General features: G+C 43.0%; 1 protein-coding gene across 2 annotated transcripts in view; it reads right to left on the bottom strand.

Moving 5' to 3' along the window:
• Nucleotides 1–24525, bottom strand: part of CHCHD3 (coiled-coil-helix-coiled-coil-helix domain containing 3) — a 267662-nt gene that overhangs the window by 165083 nt on the left and 78054 nt on the right. For both annotated transcript variants that reach the window (XM_077264447.1, XM_077264445.1), the window contains exon 4: nt 20305–20446. In XM_077264447.1, coding sequence (XP_077120562.1) covers nt 20305–20446 — 142 coding nt within the window. The remainder of the gene's footprint in view (nt 1–20304; nt 20447–24525) is intronic.

The raw sequence follows: 24525 nt of genomic DNA, 5'->3' as shown, positions 1-24525 counted from the left end.
ACCCAGGTCTTTTTCATTGACGGTTTTGCCCAGAGTTTTAGAATTAAGCACATAGTTATACATCTTATTACTTCTACCCAAGTGCATGACCTTACATTTATCCCCATTAAAGCTCATTTGCCATTTATCAGCCCAAGCTTCTAGTTTACATAAATCATCCTGTAATATAAAATTGTCCTCCCCTGTATTGATTACCCTGCAGAGTTTAGTGTCATCTGCAAATATTGAAATTCTACTCTGAATGCCCCCTACAAGGTCATTAATAAATATGTTAAAAAGAAGAGGGCCCAATACTGACCCCTGTGGTACCCCACTGCTAACCGTGACCCAGTCCGAGTGTGCTCCATTAATAACCACCCTTTGTTTCCTATCCCTGAGCCAGCTCTCAACCCACTTACACATGTAACCTGAAAGATGAGAAATAAAGGTTATATTATACTCACCCAGGGGCGGTCCCGCTGCGGTCCAGGTCCGATGGGCGTCACGGTCCGGCGCCTCCTATGTTCATCAGATGACGTCCTCTTCTTGCCGTGGCTCCGGCGCAGGCGTATTTTGTCTGCCCTGTTGAGGAAAGTACTGCAGTGCGCAGGACCTCTCTGACCTTTCCCGGCACCTGCGCACTGCAATACTTTGCTCTGCCCTCAACAGGGCAGACAAAGTACGCCTGCGCCGGAAGCCGCGGAAAGAGGACATCATCGTATGAAGATAAGAGGCGCTGGACTGGACCGCGCCACCTATCGGACCCGGACCACAGCGGGACCGCCCCCTGGGTGAGTATAATATAACCTTTATTTCTCATCTTTCAGGTTACATCGGGGGCTTATCTACAACATTACAGAATGCTGAAGATAAGCCCCTGATGACGGTGGCCGCAGCTCATATATGATTTTGGGGGTGACAGGTTCCCTTTAATGTGCTTCTTTTTGAGCCACTTCTTTGTTGCCTTGGCTGTATGTTTTGGGTAATTGTCTTGCTGGAAGACCCAGCCACGACCCATTTTTAATGTCTTGTTGGAGGGAAGGAGGTTGTCACACAGGATTTTACAGTAGATGGCTCCATCCATTCTCCCATTGATGTGGTGAATTAGTCCTGGGCCCTTAGCAGAGAAACACCCCCAAAACATGTTTCCAACTCCATGCTTGACAGTGGGGACGGTGTTCTTTGGGTCATAGGCAGCATTTCGCTTCCTCCCAAAACTGCGAGTTGAGTTAATGCCAAAGAGCTCATTTTTTTTTCTCATCTGACAACAGCACTTTCTTCCAATCACTCACAGAATCAGCCAGGTGTTCACTGGCAAACTTCAGACGAGCCTGCACATGTGCCATCTTGCGCAGGGGAACCTTGCGGGCGCTGCAGGATTTTAAAACTTTACAGCGTAATGTGTTAGCAATGGTTTCCTTGGTGATTGTTGTCCCAGCTGTCTTGAGATCAGTAACAAGTTCCCCCAGCGTAGTTTTAGGTTTAGGACGATCTATCACCTTACCTCTATCACCTCATTTTGCATGGTGCCCCAGATCGATGTCGATTGACAGTAATTTTGTATTTCTTCCATTTTATAACTATTGCACCAACAGTTGTCTCCTTCACACCCAGCGTCTTACTTATGGTTTTGTAGCCCATTTAGCTTTGTGCAGGCCTATGACCCTTTGTCCCTGATATCCTTATAAAACTCTTTGGTCTTGCCATGTTGGCCATGTTGTAGAGGTTAGAGTCTGACTGATCAATTGAGTCTGTGGACAGGAGTCTTTTATAAAGGTGACTATGTAAGACAGCAGTCTTTAATGCAGGTAATTGATTAGAAGTGTCTAACTGACCTGTAGGAGTAGAACTCTTAATGGTTGGTAGGGGATCAAATAAATATTTCTCACTGCAAAATGCAAAAAAATATTATATAATTTATACAATGTGATTATTATTGATATTCTACCTCTCAATGTTAAAATTAACCTACCCTTAAAATTATACACTATTCAGGTATTTGTCAGTGGGAACATTTTACAAAATCAGCAATGGATCAAATACTTATTTCCCCCACTGTATATTAAAATACTTGAAGTTATGTTGCCTTACGCTGAAGAGGATATGCCCTTGAAATGGGTGTTTCAACAAGACAACAACCATAACACAGCCATAACCGAGCAAAATCTTGGTTCCATTCGAACAGAGTTGAGGTTATGGGGTGGCCAAACCCAATCCCCAGACCTTTATCTGATAGAACACTTGTGGGATGACATTAAAAATGTTGTTTATGAGGCAAAGCCAACAAATGGCAAAAATTGTGGAGTGTAGACCTGTCAACTGAATAACAGTTGACAGGTGCCAGAAGTTGGTTGACTCTCTGCAACATAGATGTGAAGCAATTCTAAAAAAACAAAATATTAGGTTAGTGATACGCAGGAATGCTAAATCCATAAAAAAGTACATATTGTGAGTTTATAAAGACAAATGCAGACACTGCTTTTTTTTTTTCTTTTTTTTTTAGAACTGCCCAATGTTCATTTTTTGTTATTTTCTGTAAAGTAGTTAAAACTTTTATACATTTCTCTTCATATTTTGAATTAGAAAACAGTGTGCAATCTTCCCAATGCATGGAAATAAAAACTAGTCTAAATATTTTGTGATTAATGCTTTTAAACACTAATGTACATCTCCTACTGATTTAAAGGGAATCAGTCATCTCATTTTGGCCCTATAAGCTTCGGCCACCGCCATCAGGGGCGTATCTACAGCATTCTGTAATGCTGTAGATAATTCCCCGATGTAACCTGAAAGATAAGAAAAACAAGTTACATTATACTCACCCAGGGGCGGTCCCGGTTCGGGTCCGATGAGAGTCGCAGGTCCGGGTTCGGCGCTTCCCATCTTTCTACGATGTTGTCATCCTCCTTGCCTCTGTTGCGGCTCCTGCGCATGTGTACTGATTTGCCCTGTTGAGGGCAGGGTAAAGTACTGCAGTGCGCAGGCGCTGAGCCTCTCTGACTGCAGTATTTTGCTCTGCCCTCAACAGGGTAGAGAATTACGCCAGAGCCGCGACAGCAGCAAGGAAGAGGACGACATCGTATGAAGATGGGAGGCGCCGGACCCAGACCGCGACGCCCATCGGACCAGACCGCCCCACAGGTGAGTATAATCTAACTTGTATTTCTTATCTTTCAGGTTACATCGGGGGCTTATCTACAGCATTACAGAATGCTGTAGATAAGCCCCTGATGGCGGTGGCCGCAGTTTATAGGGCCAAAATGAGGTGACAGATTCCCTTTAATAGGAGGCGTATGTGCAGTACCCAGCTGCGGCCACTATAGTCGATGCAGCTGTGCAGCTCCTTAAATGAGCAGTTTCAGCTTACCCCAGTTCTGGCTGAGTATTGCAACCCTGCCGATCATACATTGATAACCTACTCTAAAGATAGGCCATCAATGTTAAAGTACTGGACAACCCCTTTCATAAGCATGCACCTCCTAATAAATAAGAATCCTCTGACACCACCAAGCCCCCCTCTTCACGCCTGGCGTTAACATCAGTCTTGATGAATAGAGCCATAAAAATATAAATTTTTAATTACCGGTATATATTGAGTAAGAACTGCAAAAGACGGAAACTCATCAGGGAGACTGCACTACTAAAGATGATCAAATTTGCTCGGGTTCCCTATTATTTGGCAAGCTATAGCGCTTACCAAATAAGCTACAGAGGAAACTCGGCTTCCTGGAACGCGCCGGCCGATCAGCGCCGCAGCTGCATGTGTTGCGGTTGTGTGACAGTCACGACACATGCATGGAGAGCCCAACAAACAGGCCCTCCATGCATGTGTCGTGCCTGTCACACAGCCGCTATACATGCAGCTGCAGAGCCAATCAGCTGATCGGCCAGCACTATCCAGCAAGCCGGGTTGCCTCTGCAGCTTATTTGGTAAGCACTATAGCTTGCCGAATAAGAGGGAACCTGAGCAAATTCGCTCATCTCTATGCACTACATGTGAAACTTATGGATCTATATAAGACAGACAAATACACTGAAACATCTGGTAAAAAAAACTTCTAATGTGTATTTAAAACTAGCTGTTTGCAGGCAGCTAACGCTCGGCACGCTCAGAAGCCTCGTGTGGTAATGTGGGGGGACGGAGCTTCGTGTGGTAATGTGTGTGGACGCAGCCTCGCGTGGTAATGTGTGTGGATGCAGCCTCGCGTGGTAATGTGGTGGGGGGCGGGATTGTGTGTGGTGGGGGGCGGGATTGTGTGTGGTAATGTGGTGGGGGGCAGAATTGTGTGTGGTAATGTGGTGGGGGGCGGAATAGTGTGTGGTAATGTGGTGGGGGGCGGAATTGGTGGTAATGTGGTGGGGGGCGGGATTGTGTGTGGTAATGTGGTGGGGGGCAGGATTGTGTGTGGTAATGTGGTGGGGGGCGGGATTGTGTGTGGTAATGTGGTGGGGGGCGGGATTGTGTGTGGTAATGTGGTGGGGGGCAGGATTGTGTGTGGTAATGTGGTGGGGGGCGGGATTGTGTGTGGTAATGTGGTGGGGGGCGGGATTGTGTGTGGTAATGTGGTGGGGGGCGGGATTGTGTGTGGTAATGTGGTGGGGGGATTGTGTGTGGTAATGTGGTGGGGGGTGGGATTGTGTGTGGTAATGTGGTGGGGGGTGGGATTGTGTGTGGTAATGTGGTGGGGGGCTGGATTGTGTGTGGTAATGTGGTGGGGGGCAGGATTATGTGTGGTAATGTGGTGGGGGGATTGTGTGTGGTAATGTGGTGGGGGGCTGGATTGTGTGTGGTAATGTGGTGGGGGGCTGGATTGTGTGTGGTAATGTGGTGGGGGGTGGGATTGTGTGTGGTAATGTGGTGGGGGGCCGGATTGTGTGTGGTAATGTGGTGGGGGGATTGTGTGTGGTAATGTGGTGGGGGGATTGTGTGTGGTAATGTGGTGGGGGCGGGATTGTGTGTGGTAATGTGGTGGGGAGCGGGATTGTGTGTGGCAATGTGGTGGGGGGGGGTCGGGATTGTGTGTGGCAATGTGGTGGGGGGGTCGGGATTGTGTGTGGTAATGTGGTGGGGGGCGGGATTATGTGTGGTAATGTGGTGGGGGGCAGGATTGTGTGTGGTGATGTGGTGGGGGGCGGAGCTACTGTGCAGGGGGTGGCATTAGCGAGTAATCACGATGCCTCTTATATATATAGATAAGTGTAGGGGTCTTTAAACAGTGCAGCACCTGGACATCATGTGCACATAGATACCCAGTGAGCAGACTATGCATGATTATCTATGTCAGAAAGCAGAAGAACTATGCTCTCAAACCATGATCAAGCAATATTTACCCAAAGAGTACATAACATATCCATATTCCATAAAAACCTAACCTCATAAGCTCCACCGTATTGACATACGACCGTATAAAATCACCTTCATTGATTGCATCCTATTTTCATATTGCACATAATGTGTATGTAAAGTAGTGTAAACCTAGATTAGAAGAAAATCAAATGTGGATTGTAGGACTCTAGGGGATCAAAAGCTTGGCCCAAACATACATTCCACTGGCATGCTGGGGTAAATAACACATTATCCTTAGAACATACCTTTTGCAGTCACAATAAACAAACATCGAAAAATTACTAAACCACTCCAACAAACTCTACACAATGTAGGAAACAGAAAGAGGAAGAAATGTGCCCAATGCAGCTGTGAGATATCGGGGGTCCCTTTCTGTGTTACATTAAGATGCTTGTCGTGGAAAACATCTTTCAAACCAATGCATGCATCTGTCAGATGTCATTTACAAGGACAAAACCTGACAACTTTGTGATTCCTCTTTTGTTGTGGCTTGTCATGCACGCTTTGCGTACTTCAAAAGACCAGAAGCAATCAAAAGAGGGAGTGAGTGGAATACAGTATACTTAACCGCTATTGAAAAGGAAAATTATTTCAAGCATTTTTTTCTAGTCTTTTATGGGCTTAAATATGAATATATTAAAGCTATCATAAATTATTCAGACCACAGGAAAATAGGGAGAATATGTGTATCTCAAATCATAAAAGAACGTGTCAAAAATATATACATTTCGTACTAATAATTAAATGCAAAGAAAAATGATTACTGCACCTTCTACATGCTGCAATTTTATCTTTAAGTGTTTCTTACCAAAATACAGAGTTGTAATCTTAACCCCTTTGAGACTTTGCCCTTTTTCGTTTTAGTTTGTCACTCCCCTTATTCCCAGAGCCACAACTTTTTTATTTTTAGATCAATATCGTGTACTCAAAAATGGGGAAAAAAAAATTCCAAGTGCAGTGAAATTGCAAAAAAAAAGTGCAATTCCACAACATTTTTGGGGATTTTTTTTTTTTTTAACATATTCACCAAATGCTAAAACTGGCCTGCAATTATGATTCTACAGGTCATTACAAGTTCACAGACACCAAACACCTCTAAGTTCTTTTTTATTTAAGTGGTGAAAAAAAATCCAAAATTTGTTAAAAAAAAAAAAAAATTGCACCATTTTCCGAGACCCATAGAGTCTCAATTTTTCATGATCTGGGGTTGGGTGAGGGCTTATTTTTTGCGTGCTGAGCTGACATTTTTATTGATACCATTTTGGTGTAGATACGATCTTTTGATTGCATTAAAATGCAATAACGGACAATGGCGTGGCAACCAAAAAAATTAAATTCTGGCATTTTGACTTTTTTTTCCTCGCTATGCAGTTTAGCGATCAGGTTAATTTTTTTTATTGACTGGGCGATTCTGAACACGGCGATACCAAATAGGTGTATGTTTGATTTTTTTTTTTTTTGAATGGGGCGAAAAAGGGGGTGATTTGAACTTTTATATTTTTTTAACATTTTTTAAATATCTTTAAAAACATTTTTTTTACTTTTGGCATGCTTCAATAGTCTCCATGGGAGACTAGAAGCTGCCATAATCCGATCAGCTCTGCTACATACAAGCGATGATCAAATCGCCTGTATGTAGCAGAATACCTCGATTGCTATGAGCGCCAACCACTGGGCATAAAACGTAGTATAATATCCATAAAGATTGTCGTAAGGAATGTGAGGTAACCAATCATCAGTCATACTAAAATCTTTAGCAACAACTATTCAATAAAATGACAATATAAAGTTTCTTTACAACATCAACCAATTATAAGATGTAAGCCAAGAAAGGGGATGCAAGCTCGAGCCATCACAATTAAAAGGGAACCTGTCAGCAGGATTGTGCACAGTAACCCACAGACAGTGTCAGGTCAGAGACGTTATACTGGTTAAAATGATACCTGGTGATGAAATCCATCTTGTGGTTGTTTAATCTTTATTTTCAGTTTTGTGTTAATGATATGCCCGTGCTCCGGGGCGGCCTGTGGGGGGGGGGGGGGGGGGGTCTTCATGTGGTGCTCTGATTAGGTATTCATAATAGACTGCTGACAGGTCACTGATCCATCACTAACCTGCACCCTTGTTTACATAATCAATATCTGTACGTACTGAAGAAAAAACCCTTCTACAGGCAGATGCCAGCTGTAGCACCTGCGCTGCACCATAATCGCATGTTTAATGTTAAATGTGATTGATGTTATTTACATAGAAAAAAAAAAAATCAACTATAAAATGGCGCATGCTGCGCCTGCGCAGTAGCAGCTATCTGTGAACATAGGCGATTCGATAGCTGCTACTGCGCATGCACCAGCAGCGCCATCTTGGAAGAGGAATCGAAGCAACCTGGGCTTCCATAAAACCTCAGCAGTGTCACAGGCTGTGAACCATAATCATCAACATTAACAGAAATAACCACTTGTTAGGCTACGTTCACATTTGCGTTGTGCGCCGCAGCGTCGGCGCCGCAACGCACAACGCAAATAAAAACGCAGCAAAACGCATGCACAACGCTGCGTTTTGCGCCGCATGCGTCGTTTTTTTCATTGAATTTGGACGCAGCAAAAATGCAACTTGCTGCGTCCTCTGCGCCCCGACGCGGGCGCCGCAGCGACGCATGCGGCGCAAAACGCAAGTGCGCCGCATGTCCATGCGCCCCCATGTTAAATATAGGGGCGCATGACGCATGCGGCGCCGCTGCGGCGCCCGACGCTGCGGCGAGGACCGCAAATGTGAACGTAGCCTAATAGATTACTCTGTTTGTAATGACTCTATATAATATATGAGTTTCACTCGATCGTAGCATTTTGGGAGCAGGCAGAGGGTCATGATGACATCCGGGTCACCAGAGCTAGCAAAGTTGCTTGATCATGCTCAGAGAATGATCAGTGTACAACTGACAGTTTGCGTAGCATAGGGATGCTCCTGCATCTGTATGCTATACAAGCGATCAGCCTGTTAAAAAATGAAAGTACAATGGTGGTACAATGTAAAAAAGAAAAAATTAAAAATTTAAAAGAAAAGAAAAAAATTATAAAAAAAATCTAAAAATGTATATATAATAATAATAATAATAATAATTTTATTTATATAGCGCCAACATATTCCGCAGCGCTTTACAACTTATAGAGGGGACTTATACAGACAATAGACATTACAGCATAACAGAAATCACAGTTCAAAACAGATACCAGTAGGAATGAGGGCCCTGCTCGCAAGCTTACAATCTATGAGGAAAAGGGGAGACACGAGAGGTGGATGGTAACAATTGCTTTAGTTAATATATATATATAAAAAAATAAAAATATATTGTACCCATGAATAACTATTTTTATGAAAAAAAATCTAAACCATAAAAGGACACATACTTGGTATCGCCGTGTCCGGAACAAATTGACCTATAAAACTGCCCCATTAGTTAACCCCCCCACCAAAAAAAACAAGGCAAAAAACAATGCTTTAGAATCATCCCGCTGAAAACTAACTGGAATAAATCGCAATAAAAATGACTAATATAAAAAAAATGGTACCACTGAAATCAAAACAAGGCGTCATACAGCTCCAGCAACAGAAAATTAAAGTTACAGCTCTCAGAATAAAAGCGATGCAAAAATAATTTTTTCTATAAGTTTTTATTGTGTAAAAGCAGCAAAACATAAAAAGATACAAATGTGGTATCGCTATAATCGTACTGACCCGAAGAATAAAACTGCCTTATCAATTGTGCCACAGGCAGAATGGCATAAAAAAAAAAATTCATGAATTGATTTTTTTTGTCATGCTGATTTCCCAAAAATCATAATAGAAAGCAATCAAAAAAGGTCATGTGTCTGAAAATGGTACCAACAAAAACGAAAAATCATCCCGCAAAAAAAGACCTCACATGACTCTGTTGAGCGAAATATGGAAACATTATAGCTCTCAAAACTTGGTGATGCCAAAACTAGTTTATACAATAAAAAGCATTTTTTAGTGTGTGACAGAAAACATAAAAATAACACAATAAATATGGTATTGCTGTAATTGCACCAATCCGAAGAGTAAAGTCACCGTATCACAAACTACACGAGTAAAAAAATAAATATTAAACCAATTCTTCACCTGTTGATTTTTTTATTCTGCCAACCAAAGATCGCAGTAAGGCTCGACTCACATTTATCCTGCGCTCTGTGCTGAGCGCTTACACCAGGGTTTCCATGTAAATCTCTGAAATACGTGATTCAGACAGAAGCCCCGGCAGAAGATTCTCTATAATGAGGCAGATGGAGGAACTGTGGATGCAATAGGACCTGTGTTCCGGCGGTGTCCATAATTTTAGGATTGCATAAAAGTGCCATCAGCCACAGTTTTATGCACTTCTGAAAAGAAGGACACAGCTGAACAGAGAGAGTCCAGAGTAATTCTGCTGCCTAATTTTAGTGAAGGGATACCTCAGGGGTTTCATCTAAAATCACATCACTCAGAGATTAAGGGTATGTGCACACGTTGCGGATTTGGCTGCGGATCCGCAGCGGTTTTGATGCCGCGGATTTGCAGCAGTTTTCCATGCGTTGTACAGTACCATGTAAAACTATGGAAAACCAAAACCACAGTGCACATGCTGCGGAAAATACCGTGCGGAAACGCTGCAATCCGCAACGTGTGCACATATCCTTAGATGGAAACCCCCCCATGTAAGTGCTCAGCGAACGGAGCCGGATAAATGTGATCCCAAACATTATGTAAAATGTTCCTAATAAAAGCTTCAACTCAATCCACCAAAAAGCATAGGGGCTTCCACGTTACAGGTAGCGCAAAGGCTCTGGGAAAGCAAAATGGCTCATTGACCCTCAAAAAAAATTCAGCAAATTCTGCAATTCCAAAATCTAAATACACCCCTCCCTTATCAGCCTCACAGAGTGCCGAAGTCAAATATAGTGTCCACATGTTTGGCATTTCTGAAGCAATAAGAGCCCACCTAACTTACGGGTGTATGTCTCCAGAAACATGAGCTGTGCATAATGTACTGGTCACTATAAGGTACTGGTCGATACAATGGCAGTTTGATATTTTTCCTCAGCAACATTCATTGCTGCTTGTTTCTGGAAAACACTCAGTCAAAATCGTCACTACACCTGTAGACAACTTCCTAAAGGGGTAAAATTTTTCAAAAATGGGGTCACTTGAGAAAGGGATTCTGCTCTTCTAGCAATTATGGGCTCTGTATATGGAATCCGCCAACTATTGTAGGAAAATCTGTGTTCCAGGAGGCAAATAGCTCTCCGTCCCTCGAGTCTCTCCGTATGGCTAATCAGTACGGTACAGCCACATATGGGGTATTGCCACTTTCAGTAGAAATTGTAGGACAAATTATGGTGCCATTTTTACCCAATTGTGTGAAAACGTAAAATTTGGGGCAAAAATGTAAATTTTTTTTCTTCACTGCACAATCATATAAAATTCTGTGTCACACCCGTCATTTCAATATGATCACTTCACCCCTAGATGAATTCATTAAGAGGAGTAGTGTGTAAAATGGCATCAATTAGGGTGGGGGGTTCTGCTGTGCAGGCACCTCAGGGCTCTCCCAGTGGGTCATGGCACCCACAAACTAGAACAGGAAAATCTGCACTATAATATGGCACTCCTTCCTTTCTGAGCTTTGCACCGTGCCTGAAAAATATTTTCCCATTACACGTAGGGAATTCACATACTCAGAGAAAAATGTACCTCAGTTTGCTGTAAAAAATTCTCCCATGAGCCCTTAGCAAAAATTTAAAGCTTGGAACTAAAATATTTTAGTGGTAAAAAGCTTTCTTCACTGCTCAATATTATAAAATTCTGTGAGGCACATGTGGTGTCAATATGATCACTGCATCCCTAGATGAATTCATTGGGGGTGTAGTTTGCAAAAGGAGTTCACATATGGGAGGGTGAGTTTTCTGTTCTGGCACCTCAGGGGCTCTCCGCCAGTGTGACATGGCACCCTCAAGTCATTCCAGTAAAATCTGAACTCCAATATGGCGCTTCTGCTTCTAACCTTTTGAGCTTTGCACTGTGCCTCAAAAGTAGTTTTCTCCCACATATGGGGAACTGGCGTACTCAGGAGAAATTGCACAACAAATTGTAAGGTGCAATTACTGTTATCCTTGTGAAAATAAAAAAAAATTGGGGCTAAAATAACATTTTTGTGGTGGAAATGTTATTTTATTTTCATGGCTCAACGTTATAAACTTCTGTGAATAACCTGCATGTTCAAGGTGCTCTCCACACATCTAAATACATTCCTTGAGGGGTCTAGTTTCCAAAATGGTGTCCCTTGTGTGAAGTTTCCACTATTTAGGCACATCAAGCAAGACATGGCGTTAGCTAATTGTTCCAGCAAATTTTGCATCCAATATGTCAACTGGTGCTCCATCCCTTCCGAGCTCTGTTGTGCGTTTAAACAGTGGTTTTCCCCCACATACAGGGTATCAGCATGCTCAAGAGAAATTAAACAACAAATTTTAGGCTCCATCTTTACTGCTACCATTGCAAAAATAAAAAACAAATTGGATGTAAAGTAAAATTTGTGTGAAAAAAAAAAAAGTTTAAAATGTTCATTTTTTTCCCCACATTACAAAAATTCCCGTGAAGCACCTGAAGGGTTAATAAAACTTCTTGAATGTGGTTTTAAGCACCTTTAAGGGTGGAGTTTTGGGGTATTTTCTGACATATAGACCCCTCAAAGTCACTTCAAATGTAATGTGGTCTCAAAAACTAAAAAATGGTTTTGTAAATTTTGCTGGAAAAACAAGAAACTGCAGGTCAACTTTTAACCTTTATAACTTCATAACAAAAATTTTTTATTTTTTTAAATTGTGCTGTTGTAAAGTAGACATATGGGAAATGTTATTTATTAACTATTTTTAGGGACATATGTTTCTTATTTAAGGACCTAAAAATTGAAAGTTTGAAAATTGCAAAATTTTCCAAATTCTCACAAAATTTCCATTCTTAGCACAAACGCATATCAAAGAAATTTTTCCACAGTCATGAAGCACAATATGTCGTGAAAAAAGTATCACAATCAGCTGGATCCATTGAAGCGTTCCAGAGTTATTACCTCAAAGTGACATTGGTCAGAATTGTAAAAGTTGGCCTGGTCATTAACGTGCAAACCACCCTGGGGGTTTAATTAGTTAAAAATAATTTTAAAAAAAGTTCAAATCACCCCCTTTTTGCACCATTGACAATATAATAAAACAACAATTATCAAATATACATACTTGGTATCGCAGAGTTCAGAAATGCCTAATCTATCAAAATATAAAAACAATTAGTCTGATCTGTACACAACATAATTAAAAAAAAAAAAAATCAAACACACCAGAATTAGGGGTTGTTGATCGTCGAAACCTTGCAATAAAATGCAGTAACAGGCGATCAAAAGATCGTATCTACCCCAAAATGTTATCAACAGAAACGTTAGATTGGGGAGCAAAAAATAAGCCCTCACCCAGCCCCAGGTCCCAAAAAATTGAGATGTTGTAGGTCTCAGAAAAGTGTGTTTTTTTTTTTTAACTTTTGATTTTTTCTTCACCACTTAAAAAACCGTATGCATATTTAGTATTTACGAACTCTTAATGACCTGGCGAATCATAAATGGGAGGGTGCAAGGATAATGAATATGAGGCAAAAGATGGCAGAGCCCCTACTGCAGGATCTGTAACAGGATGTGGCGGTGACCAACAAGAAGATGGGCAACCAAGAGAAAAGTTATGGTCCTTCAACATATGCCCTGCTGACCACAGGAGCATGTCCTGTGGACCTCCACACACCATCTAGTCCTAACCCAAGCTCATGCTCATAAGTGGAAAAGCTTACTGTGGAGACACAGGGGATGTGGGTGGTGTTTGGGGCTCAGCAGGTGCTCTCGTCTGCCGTCACTGTAGACTGTGTGGTTATAGGTAAAACTACTAAGGGTATTATCTCCTTGATGTATAATTCTCTGCTATCAAGAATTCTGGGTGATCTTATGAATGCTGTCAAAAATAGGTGGAAGAGAGATGTGGAACATATATCCACCAAAGAATGGAAGGACATTTTGGACTCGACACGACAGGTATGCATTAACACAGACCAGAAAAGGTCACAATTGCTCTAGATTCCTACAGTCTGTAAAACAAAAAGCATTACATCGGATTGGTCTCAGAGCCGATGATCGATGTCCCCACTGTGAGGAAGAGGGGGCAGCTATGATTCATAGGTTTTGGTTATGGTTGCAATTGTGGTAGTTATGTGAAAACATCGGCATACTAATTCAGGAGGCTATTAACATTGCAATTTAAATTAAAATTAAATTCTGCGTCCAGGGGGAAACACTGGAGAATCTTCATCAGAGCAGTTAGCCATAGCTGGCTAGAAAGGAGCCATCCCTTGATTGAGTAAATATTTCGGGGATTAAACCATACAATCCAAATGGATAAAAAAGGTATATATTAAAAGGGGAGATGTTGGCAAGGAATTAGGGAATACAATTCAGGGGAGTGGCGCAGAGAGAGATTATTAACACATTTCATAATCGCAACAGACAGTGAGGGTGGAGTGGGGGGTTGAGAGAAGTAAAGCAGAGCTTTGCCTCAGGAAAATGGCCGCATCAGGCGGTGTGTGCGCAGATTGAGATATAGAATAGGCCGAGATCCCAATCTGCGCACGCGCCACCTCGAATGGCTCACGACTTAAAGAAAATGGCCGCCAGGAAATCAATGATGCAGCGCGCTCTGCTCACCGCCGACACCAGGCCCACAGCATCACCACACGGCTCCCGCCAACAACTTACTGAGGAAGGGACCCTGGCTCCACCACCCCAGCAACCCCCCCTGGTAAGCCTGCATTCAACTATAATATGAACCCCCCATTTTCCTCCCAAATTTGGATGAAGAGGGATGACGGGTGTGTCTTATAGTCTGAAAAATACAGTATATATTTGAAAAGCCACAACAGAACAAATACAGAAGGGGACAACTTACCTTAAATTCTGCATAGGATAGACAACACAAAAAAAGAATGAGCTGGATTCAGGAGGGAACGGTAAGGTAAAAGGGGTATTAGAAAACAAATATTGATTTAATCCTAAATGTCTATTTACATATAAAAAGGTAATAATCTAAGACGCTTTTCTAATATGCTTGAATTAAAAAATGTCTATCATACCCTTTCTACTCTCTCGAACAGCTTTATTATAAAAAAAAAAAAAAAAAAAAGAAAACAAATGACCCACTGGTCTGGTGACATTTTGTGTGAGATTCCCTAGTGCCTGAAATGCACTGCCGCAGCCTCTGTCGCCACCCTGAAATGAAGCGTCATCAATTTCAGGGGCTGGTCTAGTCCCAGCTCTACTGAGCATACAGCGGTTGTCGATTCCAAAGTATGCTCAGTACGAGCTTCCTTGTCACTGCTCAATATTCCTTTTCAGTGCACAGTGACACTGCACTCCCTTGTCAACCATGATGAGAAGTGGCGAGTCAGCAACAGAGCGCACTTTCAGTGGGCATTATAAAGAGAGCCTGGCGATCAAAAAATGAATAATTAAAAAAAGCAGAGCCAAGCACCACCCTAGAAAATGAAGGTTGTTTTGGGGTAGGACTGATCTCTACTTTTCCTGCTCAGTGGGATCTCTCCTTACTGACCATGCACTCTCTAGCCCAGAGGTCCCCAACCTTTTTTGCACCAGGGACCGGCTTGAAGCAAGACCAGTTTTCCATGGCCCGGTGGGGGTGGGGCAGGGGCGGGGCTTTGGTCATATGGGGGTGGGGTTATGGAGGGATGGAGCTTAGTGCATACTTATCATATAATTATGACATTTATAATGAGAATGTGATTCAACTTACCATAGGTTCAGAATGAGTGGGAGCACCATGCTTGTTTCCCTGGTGCTCTGCACCATTATTGCCCCATAGCTGTGCCATATAGTGCTCTGCACCATTATTGCCCCATAGCTGTGCCATACAGTGCTCTGCACCGTTTATTATTGCCCCATAGCTGTGCCATACAGTGCTCTGCACTGTTTATTATTGCCCCATAGCTGTGCCATACAGTGCTCTGCACCGTTTATTATTGCCCCATAGCTGTGCCATACAGTGCTCTGCACCGTTCATAATTGCCCCATAGCTGTGCCATATAGTGCTCTGCACCGTTCATAATTGCGCCATAGCTGTGCCATACAGTGCTCTGCACCATTATTGCCCCATAGCTGTGCCGTATAGTGCTCTGCACCATTATTGCCCCATAGCTGTGCTATACAGTGCTCTGCACCGTTCATTATTGCCCCATAGCTGTGCCATGTAGTGCTCTGCACCATTCATTATTGCCCCATAGCTGTGCCGTATAGTGCTCTGCACCATTATTGCCCCATAGCTGTGCCATACAGTGCTCTGCACCATTATTGCCCCATAGCTGTGCCATATAGTGCTCTGCACCATTATTGCCCCATAGCTGTGCCATACAGTGCTCTGCACCGTTTATTATTGCCCCATAGCTGTGCCATACAGTGCTCTGCACTGTTTATTATTGCCCCATAGCTGTGCCATACAGTGCTCTGCACCGTTTATTATTGCCCCATAGCTGTGCCATATAGTGCTCTGCACCATTATTGCCCCATAGCTGTGCCATATAGTGCTCTGCACCATTATTGCCCCATAGCTGTGCCATATAGTGCTCTGCACCGTTCATAATTGCCCCATAGCTGTGCCATACAGTGCTCTGCACCATTATTGCCCCATAGCTGTGCCATATAGTGCTCTGCACCATTATTGCCCCATAGCTGTGCCATACAGTGCTCTGCACCATTATTGCCCCATAGCTGTGCTATACAGTGCTCTGCACCGTTCATTATTGCCCCATAGCTGTGCCATGTAGTGCTCTGCACCATTCATTATTGCCCCATAGCTGTGCCGTATAGTGCTCTGCACCATTATTGCCCCATAGCTGTGCCATACAGTGCTCTGCACCATTATTGCCCCATAGCTGTGCCATATAGTGCTCTGCACCATTGCCCCATAGCTGTGCCATATAGTGCTCTGCACCGTCCATTATTGCCCCATAGCTGTGCCATATAGTGCTCTGCACCGTTGCCCCATAGCTGTGCCATATAGTGCTCTGCACCGTTGCCCCATAGCTGTGCCATATAGTGCTCTGCACCATTATTGCCCCATAGCTGTGCCATACAGTGCTCTGCACCATTGCCCCATAGCTGTGCCATATAGTGCTCTGCACCATTATTGCCCCATAGCTGTGCCATATAGTGCTCTGCACCGTCCATTATTGCCCCATAGCTGTGCTGCTGCTGCTGCAATAAAAATAATAAAACACATACTCACCTCTCTTGCTTGCAGCTCCTCGGCGCCATCTTCCCGGCGTCTCTCCGCACTGACTGATCAGGCAGAGGGCGCCGCGCACACTATATGCGTCATCGCGCCCTCTGCCTGCAGTCAGCGCAGAGAGACGCCGGGAAGATGGAGACAGCGCCCGGCGTGTGGAACGAGGATAGGTGAATATGTCATACTTACCTGCTCCCGGCGTCCCGCTCCTTCCCCCGGACAGCGGGTCTTCGGTGCCGCAGCCTCTTCCTCTATCAGCGGTCACCGGCACCGCTGATTAGAGAAATGAATTATGCGGCTCCGCCCCTATGGGAGGTGGAGCAGCCTATTAATTTCTCTAATGAGCGGTCCCACGTGACCGCTGAACAGGGGCGCCGCGGACCGGCTGAAAAACCCCAACGGCCCGGTCCTGGTCCGCGGACCGGCGGTTGGGGACCTCTGCTCTAGCCTACCTCTAATGGCGGATCGTTTCAGTATCTTAGCATACACTGAGGATTCTCAAATGAAATGTCATCAAACCGGATGTAGGTAAAAAAATATAAATAAAGCAGTTAAGAATAGGTGAGTAAACGATAGAGACTTTTTAGTTAGTTTCGGACCACCCCTTCCTTTAACCCTCTCATCAGAAACTCTTGTTCTGTGTGTAACACAGAGAGTGCTAAGTAACAAAAGAGGCAGAGGAGGGTCCAGACAAGATTTTATTGAGACAGCAACTTATTTGTGTTGCTCTGTTGAGGGGAATAATGGAGGTAGTGTCTGAGTTACCTAGAAAACCCTAGTACTCCCCACCTCCTTCCAGTTCTCTCCTGCTTCCCGATATTTAAATAGCTTTTCCTTCCGCTCTCCTTACTTAGCTCCCACTAAGATTTGAGCTTACAATAACGGCGCTCAGCAACTCTGCTCTCCCACTTGTACTGTCTGCTCAACCAAAGTCAGAAGAGGGGCCAGAGCGAAAATCAAATTTACTATTTAAAAAAAATAAATCAGAATAGTGCTGACCTCCAATGACGAATTAATTTAATTAAATTGATTAATCGCCCAGACCTTGTTGAGGAATGTTTCCCCCCACCCCTGTGTGTATTGCCATTTATGATTGTTCGATTTCATACAGTGGAAAAAGTACATGTCTCTGCTAACTCCCACTAGGACTTAAATTATAACCTAAACTTTACAAACCAATATCTTTGCTATAGATATCTTTTGCCATATATAGAGGAAATGTAAAGAATAGATAAAAACTAGGCTTCTGCAGCCACTGTTCCATAATGTGGCTAGTGTAACAAGCTCAAACTCGTGAAATGTCCACTTTCAAGATTAGAGAACACAGTTAGACTGTGGGGCTGATTATCACACCTTTCTCTTCAGGCATATGAGTTATGATGCCCTAATCATGTTAGTAGTACTTATTAGTGCAGCAGGTTGTTAATTACATAATTGATACATCATTACAAACTGATAACCACATTACAGAATATCTCTCTGCAGATTTTTAGGAGAAAACTCTACAAAGTGCTCTTTGCACCTGCTGCATTTTCTTGCCAGTTGGAAACAGCCCAGATATTTAGATTTATACCTGGGAAACGGCCTCATAGAATTCAATCATGTTGATGTTTATCTAATAACATTTTATATTAGATTATTCACCTTTAACAACTCGTGCAACATTAAATTATGTAAAATGTTAATACAGTTAATTTACGGATCCAACCACTAAAGGGGAGTAATAGAAATCTGGAATTTATAAATTTGTGCTGGATTTATGTACAGCATTAGAATGTGCAGTACATATTTTTTATCTGCTTTAGTGACATAACAGCTGGAAAGTTTTATCCTGATGATGTTGTATATAATTTGCGGTATGTCCAATATGTATTATGTAACCAAAAACTAAACATGTAAAATAAATCGCTTTAGCAAAAAAAAATTACCATTTTTCACTTGTAATGCAGTTCCAAATAATTCATGCCTTTGATTATAATAACCCTATTGCTTAGAACTCCAAGGCCCAGTACAGATGGTAAGTACTGTATAAACTCGTGTATAAGCTGAATTTTCAGCACACTTTTTGTGCTGAAAACAGCCCCCTCGGCTTATACACGAGTCATTGTCCCAGAGGGTCAGCGGTAAAGAGGAGCGTCAGAAGCCGGCGGCTGTCACATCATACTCGCGCGATCGCTGCAAGTCCTCCCTGTATCACTCTGTTGTCCCGGAGAGGCAACTTCTTCCTGTGTTCAGCGATCACGTGGTACCGCTCATTAAAGTAATGAATATGGACGCGTCTCCACTACCATAGGCGTGGAGTGCACATTCATTACTTTAATGAGCGGTACCATGTGACCGCTGAACACAGGAAGAAGCTGCCGGTCACGGGACAACAGAGATGCAGGGATGTGTAGCAACAGCACGAACAGGGTGAGGAGGACAAAGAAGGACGGAGGAGGACGGGAGTGAGCGGAGCGCAGCCATGCATACAACAGAGGGAGGACAGAGGAGCCATGCACACAACAGGGGGAGGACGGAGGAGCCATGCACACAACAGGGGGAGGACGGAGGAGCCATGCACATAACGGGGAGGACGGAGGAGCCATGCACAACAGGGGGAGGACGGAGGAGCCATGAACACAACAGGGGAGGATGGAGGAGCCATACACATAACAGGGGGAAGATGAAGGAGCCATGCACACAACAGGGGGAGGACGGAGGAGCCATGCATACAACAGGGGGAGGAAAGAAGAGCCATGCATACAACAGGGGGAGGACAGAGGAGCCATGCATACAACAGGGGGAGGACAGAGGAGCCATGCATACAACAGGGGGAGGACGGAGAGTCAGGCACATAAGGGGAGGATGGAGGAGCCATGCACACAACAGGGGGAGGACAGAGGAGCCATGCATAGAACACGGGGAGGACAGAGGAGCCATGCATACAACATGGGGAGGATAGAGGAGCCATGCACACAACAGGGGGAGGACGGAGGAGCCATGCATACAACAGGGGGAGGACAGAGGAGCCATGCATACAACAGGGAGAGGACAGAGGAGCCATGCATAGAACACGGGGAGGACAGAGGAGCCATGCATACAACAGGGAGAGGACAGAGGAGCCATGCACACAACAGGGGGAAGACAGAGGAGCCATGCACACAACAGGGGGAAGACGGAGGAGCCATGCATACAACAGGGGGAGGATGGAGAGCCAGGCACATAACAGGGGGAGTATGGAGAAGCCATGCACACAACAGGCGGAGCCACACATACCAGGACAGGGATGAGGGGACAATGCATACCTGGCTTATACTCGAGTCAATAAGCTTACCCAGTTTTCCGTAGCAAAATTAGGTGCCTCAGCTTATACTCGGGTAGGCTTATACTTGAGTATATACGGTATTTGGGGAGTTATTTTACATCAGTATTTCTAAGCCAAAACCAGGAGAGGAACAAACAGAAATAATACAGGTATAATAGAAACAGGTGTACCAATTCTGCATTTTTTACCCACTCCTGTTTTGGCTTACAAGTACAGATGTAAAATACTGACTGACCAAATACTGAACATATGAACATGGCCTAAAAACACCCAAACCGCAAACAAACACTTACAAAGGTTCTTGTTTTCAGCCGTTCTTCCTCAGTAGCAGCCTTCTCCCGCAATACTGCCCTTGTAAGCTGTTCAGTAGAGGCAGTTCTTTCCCTTTCAAGAGCTTTTCCCATTTCCTCTTGCATCAATTTACCATGGTCTAATCTGGAAAAAAATAAATAAATTTACAAAGAGATTGTCACTTATAACTTTAATTCTGGAATTCTTTCGCTTAATGAATAATACACACTGAAGGGTATCTGCCACCCCATTTGAGCGTTTTTTAACCAATATGGGCATACAGTTTGTATAAAACTGAAACTAGTCATGCCTGTACGCCTCCCAGATAATGCCTTGTTCAGTAAAAATAACCTTTTTTTTTGTTTTGATCTTCCAGGCTATGGGGCGTACTCTGCCTGGAAGGTAAGACTTCCTCCTCTCTCATATTCGATTTCTACTCCCCCTTCTTCCCTGCTTGCCTTTGAAGTCAAGTTCGCGTCTGGAAATCCCACGTCTGCTCATTTGCCTGCCATTCTCCTGTGCACTGTTCTGCCCTCTCAGGGCAGTGCCTTCAATTTTCTTGTCCGCAGACGCCGGAGAGTCTGTGTCACTTCCGGTCCCAGTGTTCTCTGGTGCTCTGAAAAGTGGCAAGCTTCGTGTGCAACTTTTCAGAGCGCCGGAGGACACTGGAACTGGAGGTGACATCTCATGCTAACTGCACCTTTTTTTTTTTCTTTTTTTTTTTTAAATCTGAGTAAAAACAGACCTGCAGTACATTTTTGAAAATCAGCACATAAAAATACAGATTACACACAAGAGAAAAGGAAAGGTTACAAGGTAAAAAAAAAAACGCAAAGCAGGTCAGATGATGCAGCGTATAAAAGAAAAGAAGCACAGTGGGCATGAGATTTCTATAAATTCCATCCACTTTGCTGGAACTGCAAGATATTGCAATTTTGCTGCAGCGAAAACACACAGTCAAAAGTTCATTAAAAACTCATTGTGGGAAATTAACCAAAAAGGTGTAGAAATGCTGCAAAAATTAGCATCATCATAAACATATCAAATACTCATTGCTTGAAAGTAGCCCAAGACATCAAGTTAAAATCTAACTGTAAGCAAGCAAAAAAGTGTCCTCTACAAGAAATTGTCAGCAACTGCTGACTTTAACTGGACAGCAACATTTTAATTATGATGGAAAGAAACATATACCGTACATAAGCTGGTCAGGCTGAAGCAAGAGCTCTTACAACAATAACATGAATAATTTAGCTCACCATTAGTTTGGCTTCATTATTAGTGCCAGCTATTTACCCAAAGCTATCAGGCTGAGGATTAAGTGTAACTGTATGAAAATGGCAATAATTGCAAAGAAAAAAAAATCAGTCTATTATAGAAAAAAATTAAGTGTAATGAAGTGCCTTCCCACAGGATTCAATTACTTACACAATCACAAAGAAAGTCAATATTGCAATTAAAAGTTCAGCCTACCTATTCTACACCGCGGGAAATCAAGAAATTCACCAGCAGACGTCAAGCTGACCATATGTACGTAACTGCCATTACAGCTACAGAGGCTGATGATTAAGCATTGATTATACATACATTTTACAGTACATTTTCAGCATGGTTCAGCGCTTCTTTGCCCAGAGAACAGAAAATAACAATAGCAATAGTTTCTAGAAAACAAGTTGCTTTTATAATGATTCTCAATAAAGAAAAGGAGCTCAGTCACCGGAACCGAGGGATGGAGAGAGAGATAGAAATAAGAAATTCTAATTAAAAGTTGAGCATCTACCGTCCCAACTTAAGGACAACTTCTTTACTAAACTATATCAAAGTAAAGACAAATTAAATAAGTCTTCGAAAATGTATTGATATCTCACAAGAACACTGAAGCATTCAATTTTTCAGCATTTACTCAGATAGAAATATAAAATTAAAGAATTGTTAAAAACAAATAAAAAAAAAAAAAAAACAACTGTCATACAAACCACAATCTAGCATTCATGACCTAATTAACCCCTTCATGACCTTGCCGTTTTTTGCAATTCTGACCAGTGTCCCTTTATGAGGTAATAACTCAGGAACGCTTCAACGGATCCTAGCTATTCTGAGATTGTTTTTTCGTGACATATTGGGCTTCATGTTAGTGGTAAATTTAGGTCGATAATTTCTGAGTTTATTTGTGAAAAAAATGGAAATTTGGCAAAAATTTTGAAAATTTTGCAATTTTCACATTTTGAATTTTTATTCTGTTAAACTAGAGAGTTATGTGACACAAAATAGTTAATAAATAACATTTCCCACATGTCTACTTTACATCAGCACAATTTTGGAAACAAATTTTTTTTTTGCTAGGAAGTTATAAGGGTTAAAATTTGACCAGTGATTTCTCATTTTTACAACAAAATTTACAAAACCATTTTTTTTAGGGACCACCTCACATTTGAAGTCAGTTTGAGGGTTCTATATGGCTGAAAATACCCCAAAGTGACACCATTCTAAAAACTTCACCCCTCAAGGTGCTCAAAACCACATTCAAGAAGTTTATTAACCCTTCAGGTGTTTCACAGCAGCAGAAGCAACATGGAAGTAAAAAATGAACATTTAACTTTTTAGTCACAAAAATGATCTTTTAGCGAAATTTTTTTTATTTTCCCAAGGGTAAAAGGAGAAACTGGACCACGAAGTTGTTGTCCAATTTGTCCTGAGTACGATGATACCTCATATGTGGGGGTAAACCACTGCAGGGCTTGGAAGGGAAGGAGCGCCATTTGACTTTTTGAATGAAAAATTAGCTCCAATCTTTAGCGGACACCATGTCGCGTTTGGAGAGCCCCCGTGTGCCTAAACATTGGAGCTCCCCCACAAGTGACCCCATTTTGGAAACTAGACCCCCCAAGGAACTTATCTAGAAGCATAGTGAGCACTTTAAACTCTCAGGTGCTTCACAAATTGATCCGTAAAAATGAAAAAGTACTTTTTTTTCACACAAAATTTATTTTAGCCTCACTTTTTTCATTTTCACATGGGCAACAGGATAAAATGGATCCTAAAATTTGTTGGGCAATTTCTCCTGAGTACGCCGATACCTCATATGTGGGGGTAAACCACTATTTGGGTGCACGGCAAGGCTCAGAAGGGGAGGCGTGCCATTTGACTTTTTGAATGGAAAATTAGCTCCAATCATTAGCGGACACCATGTCGCGTTTGGAGAGCCCCTGTGTGCCTAAACATTGGAGCTCCCCTACAAGTGACCCCATTTTGGAAACTAGACCCCCCAAGGAACTTATCTAGATGCATAGTGAGCACTTATAACCCCCAGGTGCTTTACAGAAGTTTATAACGCAGAGCCGTGAAAATAAAAAATAATTTTTCTTTCCTCAAAAATGATTTTTAGCCCTGAATTTTTTATTTTCCCAAGGGTAAGAGGAGAAATTGGACCCCAAATGTTGTTGTCCAGTTTGTCCTGAGTACGATGATACCCCATATGTGGGGGTAAACCACTGTTTGGGCGCACCGCAGGGCTCGGAAGGGAAGGCACGCCATTTGGCTTTTTGAATGGAAAATTAGCTCCAATCATTAGCGGACACCATGTCGCGTTTGGAGAGCCCCTGTGTGCCTAAACATTGGAGCTCCCGCACAAGTGACCCCATTTTGGAAACTAGACCTCCGAAGGAACTAATGTAGATGTGTGGTGAGCACTTTGAACCCCCAAGTGCTTCACAGAAGTTTATAACGCAGAGCCATGAAAATAAAAAATAATTTTTCTCCGCAGCCAAATCCGCACTGTGTGCACATGCCATAACCCTAACCCTACCCCTAACCCTACCCCTAGTTCTAACCCTAGTTCGAACCCTAACCCTAGTGGAAAAAGAAAAAAAAATATTTTCTTTATTTTATTATTGTCCCTACCTATGGGGGTGATAAAGGGGGGGGGTTTATTTATTATTTTTTTTATTTTGATCGCTGTGATAGAACCTACCACAGCGATCAAAATGTACTTGTAACGAATCTGCCAGCCGGCAGATTCGGCGGGCGCACTGAGCATGCGCCCGCCATCTTGGAAGATGGCGGCGCCCAGGGAGAAGACGGACCGACTTCGGGAGGCTCGGTAAGTATGAGGGGGTGGTGGGGGGGGTGGATCGGAGCACAGGGGGGGGGATCGGAGGACGGGGGGAGCGGACAGGAGCACGGGGGAGCGGACAGGAGCACGGGGGAGCGAACAGGGGGACGGAGGG

Source organism: Ranitomeya variabilis, chromosome 5, assembly GCF_051348905.1.
Source record: "Ranitomeya variabilis isolate aRanVar5 chromosome 5, aRanVar5.hap1, whole genome shotgun sequence".
In the NCBI taxonomy this organism is placed as follows: Eukaryota; Metazoa; Chordata; class Amphibia; order Anura; family Dendrobatidae; genus Ranitomeya; species Ranitomeya variabilis.
Note: the sequence above shows the minus strand (reverse complement) of the source record. Positions and strands in the feature narration are given on the sequence as shown.